Source organism: Nesoenas mayeri (assembly GCF_963082525.1).
Source record: "Nesoenas mayeri genome assembly, chromosome: 6".
Lineage (NCBI taxonomy): Eukaryota > Metazoa > Chordata > Aves > Columbiformes > Columbidae > Nesoenas > Nesoenas mayeri.
The window spans coordinates 23,911,266-23,926,107 of NC_137545.1; the positions used below are offsets into that span (position 1 = coordinate 23,911,266).

General features: G+C 39.7%; 1 protein-coding gene across 1 annotated transcript in view; it reads right to left on the reverse strand.

The window, feature by feature from the left end:
• CERS6 (ceramide synthase 6) overlaps positions 1-14,842 on the reverse strand; it is a gene marked incomplete at both ends in the record, with an annotated part of 114,611 nt that overhangs the window by 45,667 nt on the left and 54,102 nt on the right. Inside the window, one exon of the mRNA XM_080346661.1 lies at positions 9,286-9,343. Coding sequence (XP_080202787.1) covers positions 9,286-9,343 — 58 coding nt within the window. The remainder of the gene's footprint in view (positions 1-9,285; positions 9,344-14,842) is intronic.

Below are 14,842 nucleotides of genomic sequence, written 5' to 3' on the forward strand. Positions count from 1 at the left end.
TCAGAAACTCCTACAACAGAGTCAAGTCTGTTCTATTGCTAGAAAAACCAAAAACTGTCCAGGGCATTGGATATTTTCAATACAGCACCTTATTTTTCAATTTGGCAGCTCTTGGTGTTCTGCAGTACTTTTTATAAAACAGAGGTTAGATCTACCCAAATCAATACCTACCCATGGATGAATCTTTGCAGTAATATCAATCCAAAAAGTTAAAAAAGCCACAGCTACCAATTGCTACCTTGGGGAACTCAGCTATTACAGGTGATCTTTGGTGTAGGATAACTTCCAGTGGGCAGAGCTGTCAGTTCTTTACAGCATGAATGACGTCCTGTGATGATTCCCATACAACATTGAGGAAAAATAAATTTATTTTTTATTTCTAATGACAGTAGCTGCCAAGAGTCCACATGAAGGATGTTCTCTGTGCACTGCAGAGACTTGTGTGAAGAATTGGAAACTATTAATTTCTGCATTCAAACTTCATCATTTCCTCCAGAACAATATCATTAATATTTTAACTAAAACCCCATTTAGACTGCAGCACACTCTTTGTTTTGAGATTATGAAAAGATAATGTCATGGTCCTGAGGCAGATGAAAATCCAGAAGTGCAAATAAACACACTTGACACCTTTGTATCTGTTGGGTTCAGAAATTGTGCATTATTCATAAACCAGAAGCGCGGGATCAGCCCAGCCAGAACAGAGGGGAAAATCTTACACAGGGATCCTGTGAGAGTGAGCTCAAAGTAATATTACTGTGGCTAAAAGTAAGAGTCCACCATGTCCTGAAGGTCTTTTAAAACATTTTACCATGATTAATCAGAGTAAACAGAGTGACAGCAGTTGCATTTCATTTGGTCCTGAAGCTGACTAAAATAAACCATCACCAACTTATCCACTTAGTGACCAGAAACTGAGACACATTTTCTTTTAGGAGGAAGTGTATGCTAGTGTTCCCAAAATTGTTTTATTTAACAGCTAAAATAAATGGAGATGTATTTGATGACATCTGAACATATGATAGCATCCACAGACCTCCGACTGTTCTGAAAAAAATCTGACCTATCAGTGATAGAAGAGATGAAAGACACAGCATACAGTGAAGCTATTAAATAGTTTAATACTGAAGTAGCTGCAAAATTGCAGCAGAAAGATAAATAGAATGAAATTTTCAAAACCAGAATGGCCAATAAGACACCTCACAGGTAAACATCCCATTGTTCCTATGTCCCAGTCTCATCTCCCACAGACATAGGAACTCACAATCTTCACCACAGAGATGACTCTTTTCCTCAAATATAACAATTCTATGAAGCTGCTGTGCATATCAACAACTCCTTACTTCCTGTAAGGTTAACAATCACAATAATGAAGACATACAGGTGAACTGTAATCCAGAAACAATCTCAAAAACCAATCACCACACTAGGAAGTGATAAGTTCTTTTTTTGTATTTCAAATGAAGGTGGTCTGACTTTAGGCTCTAAAATTCTTGACTATAAGCAATCTAAAATGTCATTTACAAATGCTATACTACTCTCCCAGGGCTGTAACATTTGCATGTATTTTATTCCAAAAAGAGGCAGAGAACATGCCAACTCAGCTGAGTGGCAGAACAAAGCACACTCTCGCACAAGAAAGCATGAGGCAGCAAGGTTCTCTCCAGGCACACATAGAAACTGCAGGCCACCAACAGAGCATCCCCTGCTGTCACACAGCGATGGGCGAGCTCAGGGTAACCACTTCATTGTCTTCTTCTGAAACATCCTGCAGTTCCAAGGAAGAGGAACTTTTGTAACAGTGAAACTGTACCTGTTGAGGTTTTTTTCCTCCATACTACACTGCTGTTTTTCTAGCTGCCTTCCATATATTCGTACCACTTGAGTAGGTTTTTTTGGGTTAAATTTACACTTCAATAAGGCTTTCCTGTTGTTTCACAATCTAAGTGCACCCATAGCAGTTGCAATTATCCGGCAGACAGTTGCGTTGTAGGGGATGACTCCTCAGGAAGGGAGATGCAGAACTGACAACTCAATCAGCTGCACACATACAGCAGCTTGTCGTACCTGGCATTTTTTAAACACAGTATCCTCATGTCATCAGCTTTACTTCAACACTAAATTTGAAAAAGAGCAAGTCAGCAGTTATTTGTTTCTGCAGGCAGATGGTCCTCTTCCCAGTAGGATACATACCTACCTTGCAACCTGAGGCTTCCAGGTCTCCATATAGACTTCACAAGACCCTTACTGCAGGGAATTCATACTCTTTTGTGAGTTTGTAATTCTCATGGGCAATTAAAAGAAGGAAACTGAATGTGAAACATCACCATATGTCACCAGGAAGCTTAGCTTCCAGATGTTTGTAAAGGTTTTTTGTTCTACAGCATTATACAGATACTGCTGAGCACCAAGCATCAGCAAGCAAGTAACAAACCAATCCTGAATTCCTCACTCTGTTTCTTTATCACCAAAGCTAATGCTAATTTTTCCATTTAATGGGAGCACAAACAGATCATTAACTCTTAATGAGTCAATCCACCATTGATTTAATTGCAAATATTACTGAAGATAACAAAAACGTTACCCTGTTCCTATGCTAGCGATAAGCAAAGCAGTCAGTTTAATGTCATTACAACTTAACATCTCTTTGGCATCAATATTGGTGTGGTGCTATGCAAGAAAGAGTTTTGTAGCCTTGTGAATGAAACAAATGGTAGTGCCAAAAAATCTCAGCTGCAATCAGAAAGGGGGAGAATTTACATATACATGATCAGAGTGGAAATATAATTAGTTACTTATCTTTTAGGCTTAAATCTAGTGATTTATAAAGATACAAACAATGTTGTAGTGTATTTATTACCAGGATAAAGGAACATGCTTCTGGGCATAGAGGTTATTATGCCAGCTCCTAGGAAGACCTAGGGCCATATCATATTTTCATAATCACACTTCACAGTGATGATGGCATTTGGGGCCAAAGGCCTCTGTGTAAGCACCAATGTCATTACATGACAGATCAACTGGGACGCAGGTCTTCTAAGCCATTAACTTGCGCTACCTTGTCATTCATTACCTATGAAGATTAAAATCTTTTCAACACTAGCGGGGCTCTGGTACCACTCACACAAAAATGCTGGTTTTGTTTTAGATGATTTCTTATCACTGTCTTCACTCTGGATGACTCTTAGGCTAATCAAAGAGTAAATACAGAACTTGTAAAATCTACCTTTAAAATCATTACTCTAAGCATTTATGTTCTGTATCTTGTATGCATATATCTAAATACCACATGAAAAAAGTGATTTGCATTTTGTTCCACCACTTAATTTAAAAACATAATGGAAATGAGTTTAAAAAGTAAAACCAAAAGCAAATCCTACACTCTAGTTTCATAATTACAAATTATAGGAAAACTGTGAAACAGGAAAATTAAAAAAAAATAAATAAAATTGGGCTGAACTTGAAATGAAGCACTGAAACACTTTGGTGAAGGGAGTGGCTTCCGTACATACTGCCAAAACGCACTGAGGCTTGACCTAACTTCTCTTTCAGAAACTTACAGACTAGGATGGGATGGTCACATCTAGCATTTGTCATTTTTGCCAAGAATGAGGGCAATAAGGAGCGGACAGGAAGGTGAATGCTTTGCATTAAAGGATTTTGTGAGCCACTCACTCTTTAGCTCCAAATCATTTAAATCTGCTGTGTAAAGCAGTGAGTAACAAACTTGGCACTGATGAAAGAAAAGGTTCATCTTCTATGTGAAAGGTATTGTCTCTGTCTGTTTCCTCACACGGAAGGCTAATCATCACCAAATCTCCCCTTGAAAATGGTAGTATTTGAGGCAGAAAGTGAACCTATATTTACATTGATTCCCTCTTCTCATAAAGTATCAGAAATGACAGAGGTGACTTCAAATCCTAATGACGATAACCTCTTTCAGCCCCTCAGCGCATGAGCCACCATGCTGGGAAGGAGGACAGAGCATCCTGCACCAGTGGGTCTGCAGGAGAGGGGAGATCAGCCCAGAGCAGATTGTGCTTCTGATCGTGGGGCATATGCTGAAACACACAGCGCTCTGGGGCACACGGGGGAGCGACAGACCCATCAATCTCCCGCTGTCTGCTTTATTCTCATTATCTAGAGAGTTAACAGTTCATTTTCATTAACCCTACAGTTCTGGTTTGGAAGAGGAGAAAAGACATTTCACTTCAACAATGAGAGAATGGGAAGCAAAACTCTCATCCCACGATTACACCACTCGGTAATATAAATAAAATAGCTACAATTGAAACCATTATATCAGAGAGGACGTTTTCAAGAAGAAGCCAAAATTCGTAAGTAACATTTAAAAAAGAAACCATTTCATCTTTGAGATGCTTTGACATTGAAATCTCATTAATTACTTCACTAGTAAGAGACAATGACAGCAAAATCTCCAATAAAATAAAACCTTATAGCTTTGAAATATTCAATTAGAGGAAAACAAAGGCTAAAGGGCACACAGGAGCTGGGCAAGGAAGGAATGTCTAATACGATAATTAAATACTAGTAACTATGTGGTAAATACTTTACTGAAGTCTGTTGGTCTCCTACACATATATATTAAGACATGATTTACAGGTGAGGCAATAGTTTGGCTGAGTATCTATAAGGCTGTGAGCTGTTCCTCTACATGTGGCCTATTTGTGAGTAAGAAAGCAACCGCCCTGCCTTCTCTACTCTCTTACCAACAACTTAATTATCTCACTCCACTGTAAGTCTTGAAAAGGGCACATTATTTCCTTGATATTGCAAACGTTTGTAAGACATACCAATCATACAACTACACTCTGCAGTTAAAATCACCTCCAGAGTGAAGAAGGCAGACACCAACAGTAGAAGTTGCACTTCTACTGTTTCTTTAGGCCCAAGAAAAGGACAGAAGCAGAAAAATCGAAGCAGCTGGATATAGTGTGTGCCATCAACAGGACACGTAAGAAAGAAGTTCATTCATACAATGACACTTTATGAGTGACACGTTATCACAACAAAGGCAACACTGACAACCTACACCCCATTTAGTTAGGAGTCACCAAGGAGACCAGCGCGAACTCCATAACAGCCTCCTGCCTTGAGAGGTCAGCGGTGGAGCTAGCAGGAGGTGAGACAGTGCTGTGAAGCAGCTGCTGTGCAACCCAGAGGCTGTGGAAAGAACTCGTCCATATGGACAGAGGGAGAAGAGTAGAAGCACAAGCTTTGGTGCACTTTGCATTGCTGAAAGGATTGTATACAATATCAGTGCCTGATCATGACACCATAGCCTACAACAGCCACATGCAGAACACCCTACTGCCAATCCTCCGCCTTCCCAACCTGGAGGATTTTCCTGAGTTCACAGTGAACTTTATTGAGCAAAATGTCCATATCTAGAGCATCCTACAGACACCACTAATACAAAAACTTATTTAAAACATACCAGTTGATAGGTTCTGTTGGAGCAGAGCAAACTTTGAAGACAAAGCTTTATGTCAGGCATTTTTACCCTGCGAACTGCTATTCTTTTTGAAAATAATGTTCAACGAAAGTTGTTGGGTTTGTTGTTTTTTTTTTTTTTCTTTTTTTACTTTATTTACGACTTAACAGCATACATCTGTCACTGGAAAAAGACATAACCCAAGAAAACAGTTCAATAAAGAGATACAGCTTTCAGTGAGAACAAAGTTTTTAAATCTCCAGCAATGTACTCAGCAATCACAGCATGGCAAAAGAACTGATGTATCGTGCAATTATTAATATAAAGACTTATGGGTTACTTTACTGGGTGCAGAAATTTCTTTTCTCTACATCAGCCATTAATTGGAGTCATGGACAGAAAGAAAGACAAGCTTGTCACAGCATTTTAGAGAGAGCTCTGATTGCTCCAAATGACAGCTTTATTAGCTTTCTGTGCTTTTGTAGGGAAGTGAGAAGCCAAGCTGAAACCCCAGGCCGCTTCCTCCTTGTGAGATGCTCCAGCCAGGGAAATGTAAACTTCCATTCAAAAATCCACTAACTTTGGCATGTGTGCCACACTGACAGTATCACATCTTCGGAACTAAAACAAACAAAGCTGATAAGCCTGCTAACTAGTAACTGCTTATCAAGCTTGGGCACGTCTTCCCAAAAAGCCAGATATATTTGTCAGCTCCACAAAGCCACCAAAGACCTAATGACATTCTTTGCAGGAATGGTGGTTTGTCAGAGCACCCTGGTCAGATATTCCTCAGGCGGTTTGGTGGGCACAAGGAAACACAGGCACCCACGCTTCTGCTGATACTGCACTGATGAAATAATATTGCTTCCTGCAGCAAATAGAGAAGGTGACAGCACAATATAAAGTAGCAACGATTCATGGGCTGAGTGCATTATGAGAAATGAGTTTTCAGAAAGAACCCAAAAGGTGAAAACCACCTCTAGGCAAAGGGCCAGCAAAAAACAAAGGACCTCGAAACTGGCTCAAAGTGGTGCTTAAGTAATTGACGGGCTCAATGCCAGCCTTGTAGGCCAAGATGAATTTCACGCTCACACTAAGGAAGGACATTTAAGAGAGTCAAATGAGCAGCAGGTTGCAAGGAGACTAGGTCAGCTCAGGAGGGAAGGACACTAATATAGAAGTCAGAGTATTTTGCTGCCTGGCAATTCAAGAGCCAGCAAAGAAACTATAGAAGAGGCAATGCATTGGGCATTGTGTTTTAGGGAGAGCCTTTTGTACAACTGAGTTGGTTCACTTTTCTAAAGGGAGTACCTCATGACAGTAAAAGTGATAAGACCAACTAATAAGTAGCACTCCCCACTCCACATGGCAAAACCAGCTCTCTCAAATCATCCATCTTAACTATCCAGAAATGGGCAAAATAACCAATCTTGAATGATTCTGTTCATTTGAAAAACATACAAATGCAGTTTCCCTTTTAAAAGTATACTCTTATTAGGTTTGGATGTTTGAAAGATACACTGTTTCAAAACGTCTTATCCAACTATCCGAAGTTATATATTAAAACAGGAATGTGTGTAGTATTTACTCTTTGTCTCCCTGTCCCAGTGAGGGAGGCTGTGTCGCCGTGATGGAACCGCACCCCTGGGAACTGCCACTGCACTGGGGCTCACCCACCACGCTCAGGCTTCCTGACACGGGATCTCAGGAATGGTTTTAAGAGGATCTTGTTATTGGAAACGATGCAGATCTCTACTGTGCCATTAGCACAGCAAGACACTGCTGACTATGAAATGGACTTTCCAGGCAAAACAGTGTTTTGAAGGCAAGACCTTCCTATTGAATTTGTAAGAGAATTTATTATGCTTAACTTTTTTCACTAACTTCCTATAAGGAAGCAATGAAGTGTTTATTTGCAATGGTTCCATTGAGAAAGCCCAGACAAATGAAAAAGGATTATCTACTTTGGTACTATAGCGAAGCTCTGAAAGAAGTGTCTCCCTCCAGACTTTGGGGTCTGGGTTTTATTTCTTCCAAACTCAGCTTCTCCCTTTAAGTGGAGCCAGGAAAATCTTCGGCAAAAAGCCTGTCCTTTCTTTTAGTTACACCATGTTACTATACGGAGATGGTGTAAATATAAATAAAAACACAATAATAATTTTGTTAATTTACATACATTCCCATGTGAAAAGCCCGAGTATATGAAGCAGAACACTGGAATAACGACTATAGCATAAAGTGTTGCAAGACTCATTTACAACACTGTGTGAAAGTGAGTAATTAAACATACATGCACAATTACATAATGTGCACGTTCTCTTTGTAAAAATTAAACGTGTTGAAAGCTAAAATTACAGTAAAATTACACAACCAATCCTTGTTAAGCAAGCAATGGTATACCTTGTTCAAACAACCCTACTATGTCAGCCAGCCTGCCTCAAACTGCAGGGATCTGTTGAATTGGGAGGAAGACACCCTGCACTTTGTATGTCAGCTCAGCCTCAGAAGCAGCTCTCAATGGCTTGGAATGAAGCATGCATTTACTGTATTCCTCTTAGTCTTTAGAAAAGCTGGTATTCAGAGGTTTTGCTAGAACAGACACTTTTTTATGTTGCGACAGATTTGCTTTATTAATCATAGGTATGCTTTCTAGTAGTGATTTTGTGATCCTTGCTAATGGTGTTCGTGGCAATCTGTAATATGCTAGAAAAACTCAGAGGATAAAGCTTCCGTGTCCTTGTGTATCACAGAATCCTATAAACCCACAGTCACGATCTCTACAGACTTGCAAGCTGAGTAACCTTTTAGGTTGTCACAATTGCTTATTAAAACTATTTTCATATTTAATACCACAGACATGGAGGGAATCAAAGGCAGAAAACAGAATATCAGATCACAACCACAGAGCATGTTAATGGACAAGGAAGGAAGAGGCTGCATGTTCCATGCTGCTCTGGTCCCTGGGGAGGACCGGTGCACACACTGTACGTCACCTCTCCACGCAGGACACAATCAGTCCTGCTGGAAAAGGCTGACCTCAAGAACTACAACCTCAAAAATGACAAGGATTTTTTCTTTTTTTTTCAAATAGCTACTTTTTCTTACAATGCACCAGAAGCATTTAGGATACATTTTCTAGTGTCAGATTTTTGTCCAAAATTAGGGAAGATACGCTTACATGAATGGACTGAGACCACACGTCCCCTTAATTTCACCTCTCAGAATTACAGAAATATGGCCTGACTTGCACAAAACCTCTGAGAACTAGTCACACTGTAAAAACAATTTGCACCATAAATCCATATTGCTGTCTATGGAAGTGTTAATAGACCTGTGCTGGGGTGCTTAAAGATATCAATATAACTTCTCTATTTAAATATCCAGAAATGCAGCATTGATGGGAAACCTCATGGAAACTTCACAGTATATCAGCAAAGAATGGGCAAAAAATAGCATTTTATAAAACACTAATGGATTTTGTTTGTTAATAAAAAGCAACCTCTGCCAGAGGCCTTTAAGTAAGGATGATACAGAAATTGAGATGAATACTCTGGTAAACCTTGCTGCCAGCTTAATGCCTATAATGAAAAGTAATAAAGTGAACTAGGCATGTTGCTATACCTATTTCTTTTTTTTTCCTAGCCCATTAAATATTGATAAGAACTTATATACCTTGCCAATGCCAGTAGCAACTCATCTTATGAATTTGAATTAATTTTTCATTTTTATTCTTTGTGAACACGTTTTATGCCTGTGCTTTATATTATACCTATACAAGGCTGCAAAAAATCTGTGATGTGTTATGAAAGCATAATAATATAAGTGCCTACCTTTTTCAGGAACCGTACTCCATAGGTAAATATATAAAGGTAAAATGTAAATCTCCACCTGCAAAAGGTACAAGAGATTAACTCTGGGATATCAGGTTTACATACTTTAAAGTTCAACACATGATTTTTTTACAGCACTGCCAAACCACCATGTCCTGGACACAAATTTTTGGCCAGTTTTCTGCAACTTATATTACCGAACATTGTGCTCATTTGCCTGCTTTTTTAAGGCTTCCCATTAGCCCTCTGAAAACATTGGTTAGTTTCACCTTAACATGACAGGAAAAAAAAATTAAAAAAAAAAATCAAGGGTAATTAAGTTTTTAAAAGTTTAATGAAAACCAATAGGATGGTGGAGGACAGAGGACAATTTGCACACCTATTGCAGTGAAGTTCACTTGTTTTAAGACACTAGGACAATGATAATAAGAGATTTGATAAAGGCTTTGATGGGTTATGTCAGAGCACTGCACATCCAATACAGTTTTTAGTAATGAAAAGCATCATCCACAATGAGCTGGAATTTTGCTTAGCAGATTCTAGCACTTCACTCTTGCTTTATGTAGTGCATTGGTGTGATACAGATATGCTGGATACAGATCCACAATTTAAATTCACTTCCAAAGAGTTTCCTTTATAAATATGATTCTACATTTTCCCAAGTACACATGAAATAATTGCTGGGCTTCCAGTTTTTCTTTTCTCATAGAGGCAAACTAGATGCTAAGATCATGATGTCATGGAAAACAAGAGAGAAATGAGCAGGAAATTTAATACAAAATTATCTTATCTTTGACTTTCTTGCTTACCTAATAAAAGAAGACATACAGAATATCATCTATTACTGGCTTAGGAAAAAAGAGTCAATGGAAGTATTATGAAATAAAATCAAAACTTTATGCAGTGTAAATTCTCAGAGGAATTATTGAGGTTTTTTCTCCAAAGTGGAACAGCCTACAAAAATATGCTTGACATAAACACCAGTGTGGTACTATTCATAACGTTTATCACAGGATGAGATTTAGTTTCCTTTGTGTGAGGCAATACTGCAGCCTGAATCATCTTCAATTACATATTTTACAGCACTTACAATTGGCAAAACTATTAGCTTATGGTTAATTGGCATTGAAGCGAGTTCAGACATTAATGGAATGGTTTCAAAACTGAAAATGCTCCTATGTAAAAGAAGGTTAAGCCAAGTCTTCCTCTTCAAAGTTACTTTTACAAGTATTTAAAAAGGAAGACGTGTCATACATAAATAGCCCTCTGACAAGTTGAGTACATCAATGAGATTTAAAGTGTGATACTTCAGCTGAACAGAAACTCTCTCTTAACCTGTAGCAGCCACAGTATTGCACAGATTAATTTATTCAATTGATACAATACAAATACCAATCCCTCCAAGCGTTCAGCAACACCAGCAACACTGCTCGCAGCTTTCATGCTGGCAGTTTCCTCAAGATACTGCAAAAAGAGAGCACTCGGGTGCAAAAGGTGAGTTGTGCTGGTAGAAACCTTCAGATCACTTGCATGGAAGAAACAGCAAAGACAGCAATATGAAGGAAACCTGTCATTTAACTTCAGTGTTACATACGTCATCTAGTGAAAGTTCGAAGGCTGTCAATGAAAATAAAAGTATTGGGAGGGAAAAACTGTCTAACCTAATCTTGCTACTGAGCACTCCCAGTACCCCTCTTTCATTCCTATGTCTAAGTAGTTATGACAAATTCCTCACCAAGAGTTTTCTTGTTTTAAAAATACCCTCAATAACACCTGTATTTCACATTTCTCCAAGCAAAAATCCAAACATATTTGATGACATTTATAGTTTGATGCTGGGAGACGTAATATTCCAAAAGGAGTTCAAAGGCAGTCAAAAGTATTTCAAATATGTTAATAGTTAAGATTAAGATGGTGAGTCTCAGGGATTTTCCAGTGTGCATGGACATCTGAAAGACACTGGTTGCAGCGTTTGCTGGAGCTATCACGTCAGGAAATAAAAAGGTCCTTTCCTGAAACAAGCAAACTCAGTAATGCTAATTTCCCAGTTTAACTTTCCACCCACGCTGCAAAGTACTGCTGTAGATCTGCACCAAAGCCACGCGTCACCCTGTTGAACAATTCCTGGAGCTTTGGAAAAGATCTTAGAGCCAAGAGCCACCAGGTACTATTTGGGTCTTCAAAAAACAAACAACTTGCTACAACTGTTCGAATGTTACAAAGGTGATACATGCATATAATTATGTGATAATATCTGCTATTGGTCATCTTTCCTCTTTTTCCCTAACCTGGCAAAGAAGGTTACTCAGATTGAGCATCAGAAGACAAATCAAGGCTCAGAACTGGGCGACAGGCAAGGCTGGTCAAAGCGCTAACTTATTAAAAACAGAAGTAATATTGGTAGAAAAAAAAATAAATTGCTCATTCCTGCTGAGCAACATCCACAAAAGCTATCCAACAAACTTCTGGCTTGGTCAAAGTGCAATAAAATAAAATTCAGAACAAAGCAAAGTCGGAAATGGCACCCAAAATGTTTATCATCATTAATCAGCTAATTCTGGTGGCAGCAGAGCTACAAAGGACTTTCCACTGCTCTGTACCAGGCAGCCAGCTGCCTTTTGTGTGGGCTTCAGGGGGAAGTTCTGCTGGCTCAACAGCCCAGTTGGAATGTCAGTCCCACACAAAGTCCAAGGAGTTTTCCACGTTGCTTTACCACTACTTGCGGATAGTTTATTGCTGCAATTAACAGCCAAACATCCACTGGACAAATCAAACAGATGAACACAGGAAGGTCTGGAAGAAAATTAATTCTAAGTTATTGAAGTATTTATTATTATACAGTATGGGAATATATCTGGTCTAATTAGCTAAGTAACTATGTTCAGCACTTTAGTAAATGTTGCACATTAACTGCTATCACCAAAGACCTTAACAACTGGAGACACCTCATTTGTAACTGTCTTTTTACATAAAATAAAGACAAAGATGTAACTAGATGCTTGTTGCCTACAAATTGACATCCATTGACATCTATAAAATCTACATTAAACTAAATCAACAGTAAAGATCATTTACCAAATCAATGACATCTATGAGGCATTACAGTCAGAAGACATATACATTCCACAAGTGATAAAAATTAAGGTACGTTGTTTCCACCAGCTCCAGCTGTAGAGTAAAAAAAGGTAAGGAGTCTATCTGTAGTTGTCAGCTATATGCTATGAGAAATTTAATGGTAGATACACCAATAATCCTTTGCACAAGGTCTTGTACAGATCACTATGTCTTTGAACACACCGGGAATTGAATTAACATTCAGTTCTCTGCCCACTTTCCTACCTTGCTGCAGGGAGACAGTAACCTAAAACCCCACGGATGCTTTGTTGGCATGAGCAGCCCTTGCTCGCCCTCAGCTGCCCCTTTCACTCGCTAGCCTAGCAGTAAGAACATCTGCCAGGCTTTGGAAAACCTAGGTTCAATTTCCTCCTCTGCCGCATCTCTCACATACTCCTGAAGAGTTTGTTAGCCACAAAATCATCACATGTAGGACCATCTCCTCCTGTTAAGCTATTTTATGTAGCAGAAAAATCTCCATTACTTGGGAGGAAAGGGACAGGTACTGGGTTGCAAAGCTGCATTATTCACTCAAAATCATGAAGACAAGGCCAGAATATATCAGATAAATTTTTCATGCAATGTAGATTTTTCCAGCAAGATTCCTCTAAAGGTGAACTATTAATTCTTCTGCAACAAGCACTCTAACAAAATCCTTCATTCACTATCTACGGTACATACTTTTTTATCCCACTATTTGGGTCTCACTGCAGAAGAACAGATGCAAGTGGAGGGAAATGGTTATGATTATGAATCACATCCACTCACAGTACAGCCCAGTGTCCAAACCATCTCAGTATTTTGGGAACTTAGGCAAAATGCTCTTTCTCTCTGCAGAGGACATCAGAGAAGAGAGGGACACCTTTTTTAAGTGTGAGGTTATAAAGTCTCATTCCCAACTGAATCCACAAAGTGGTAGCTGATTAAGAAAGGTCTTTAATTTGTCCTGGGTAACAGTCCCAACACTCATGGTTGGAGAAAGCCCTCAGCCTGAGCACAGCCTGAAGAGTCTCAGACCCCAGGGAAAGGAAGACATCTGGCCAGTGGCATAAACCCTCTCTAGCACCCTCTCTGATATCCTGCTCAAAGTCCTTCTTAGGCACCAGGAGCTCATGTGGAACATCCCCAGGTCACTGGGGACAGCTGTCCTTTGTGTGACGGTTGTCTGCAAGAGGGAAAATAACCAATGTTTCTAAAGTAGCAGTAGTACAGCCCAACAGAATAGGAAAAGCAAGGCAAGATCTGTACTAAGTCATCTTTTGTTCCCCTCTCCTCCCAGTAATATGCACTATCCTGTTAAAGCAATATAATAGAGGCCACCAGGTCAAGCACCCCATTGTGAGTGACCACCATATCAATTCACACTCCACCGGAAAAAAGACAACAGCTGAAGCTGCTCTGAAGTCTGAGAATTTGCTCTGGCCCTCAGACCTGAAACACTCCTTCAGTCAGTTGTACAGAGACACAAAACCTGAATGACCCCCTCCCCACACACACACACAAAGTGTGCTGCTAGAGAGCCTTCTCAGCTTAATTTAAACCCAGCAAACCCAGATGAAAGCACTCAAGGAACAAGTGTTCTGGAAGACATGATCTGTCTGCTCACAATAGGGTTTACAAGGTTCACTTCAGTCCTGCACTAACATGCCCACAAGGCTTCCAGATTGAACCTGGCTTGCATCTGGCCTGCTCAAGCTCAGGGGAAGACCTTCTAGCACCTTCCAGTACCTAATGGGGCCTACAAGAAAGCTGGAGAGGGACTTTTTAGAAGGGCATGTAGTTAGAGGACAAAGAATAATGGCTTTAAACTGAAAGAGGGCAGATTTAGATTCGATACAAGGAAGAAATTCTTCCCCATGAGGGTGGTGAGGCACTGGAACAGGCTGCCTAGAGAAGCTGTGGATGCCCCATCCCTGGAGTGTTCAAGGCCAGGTTGGATGTGGGTTTGTCCAACCCGGTCTAGTGGAAGGTGTTCAGGCCCATGGCTGGGGCACTGGAACTAGAGGATCTTTAAGGCCCCTTCCAACTCAAGCCATTCTTTGATTCTATGAAGGGGATCAAACCTGTTCACATACGGCCCTTCTGGCAAATCCTTAACTGGTGCCTACCAGTTGGTGTTGTTTCAAATATGGATGTGACACGTGGCAGTGAAAAGTCAAGCTAAAAAGTGACTCTTAAGTAACAAAAAAACCACCCCTTTTCTAACATAGTCTTAAAACGAATGCTGTATGGCAAGAGTGCAGCAACAGATCTGACTGCTCTTGTTCAACACGTGAGTGCATTCCTGAACCAGAGTACAGAGAGTTTCTTAACCCCTTGCTTCCCCAGTTGTAGCTGTTATTTACAGAGATGCTTTTGCCACTGATTTGCTATAGTCAGGGCAAATGTACGAATGCCACCATTTGAAACAGTTATCATTAAAACCCCTCTCCTATTTATCAAC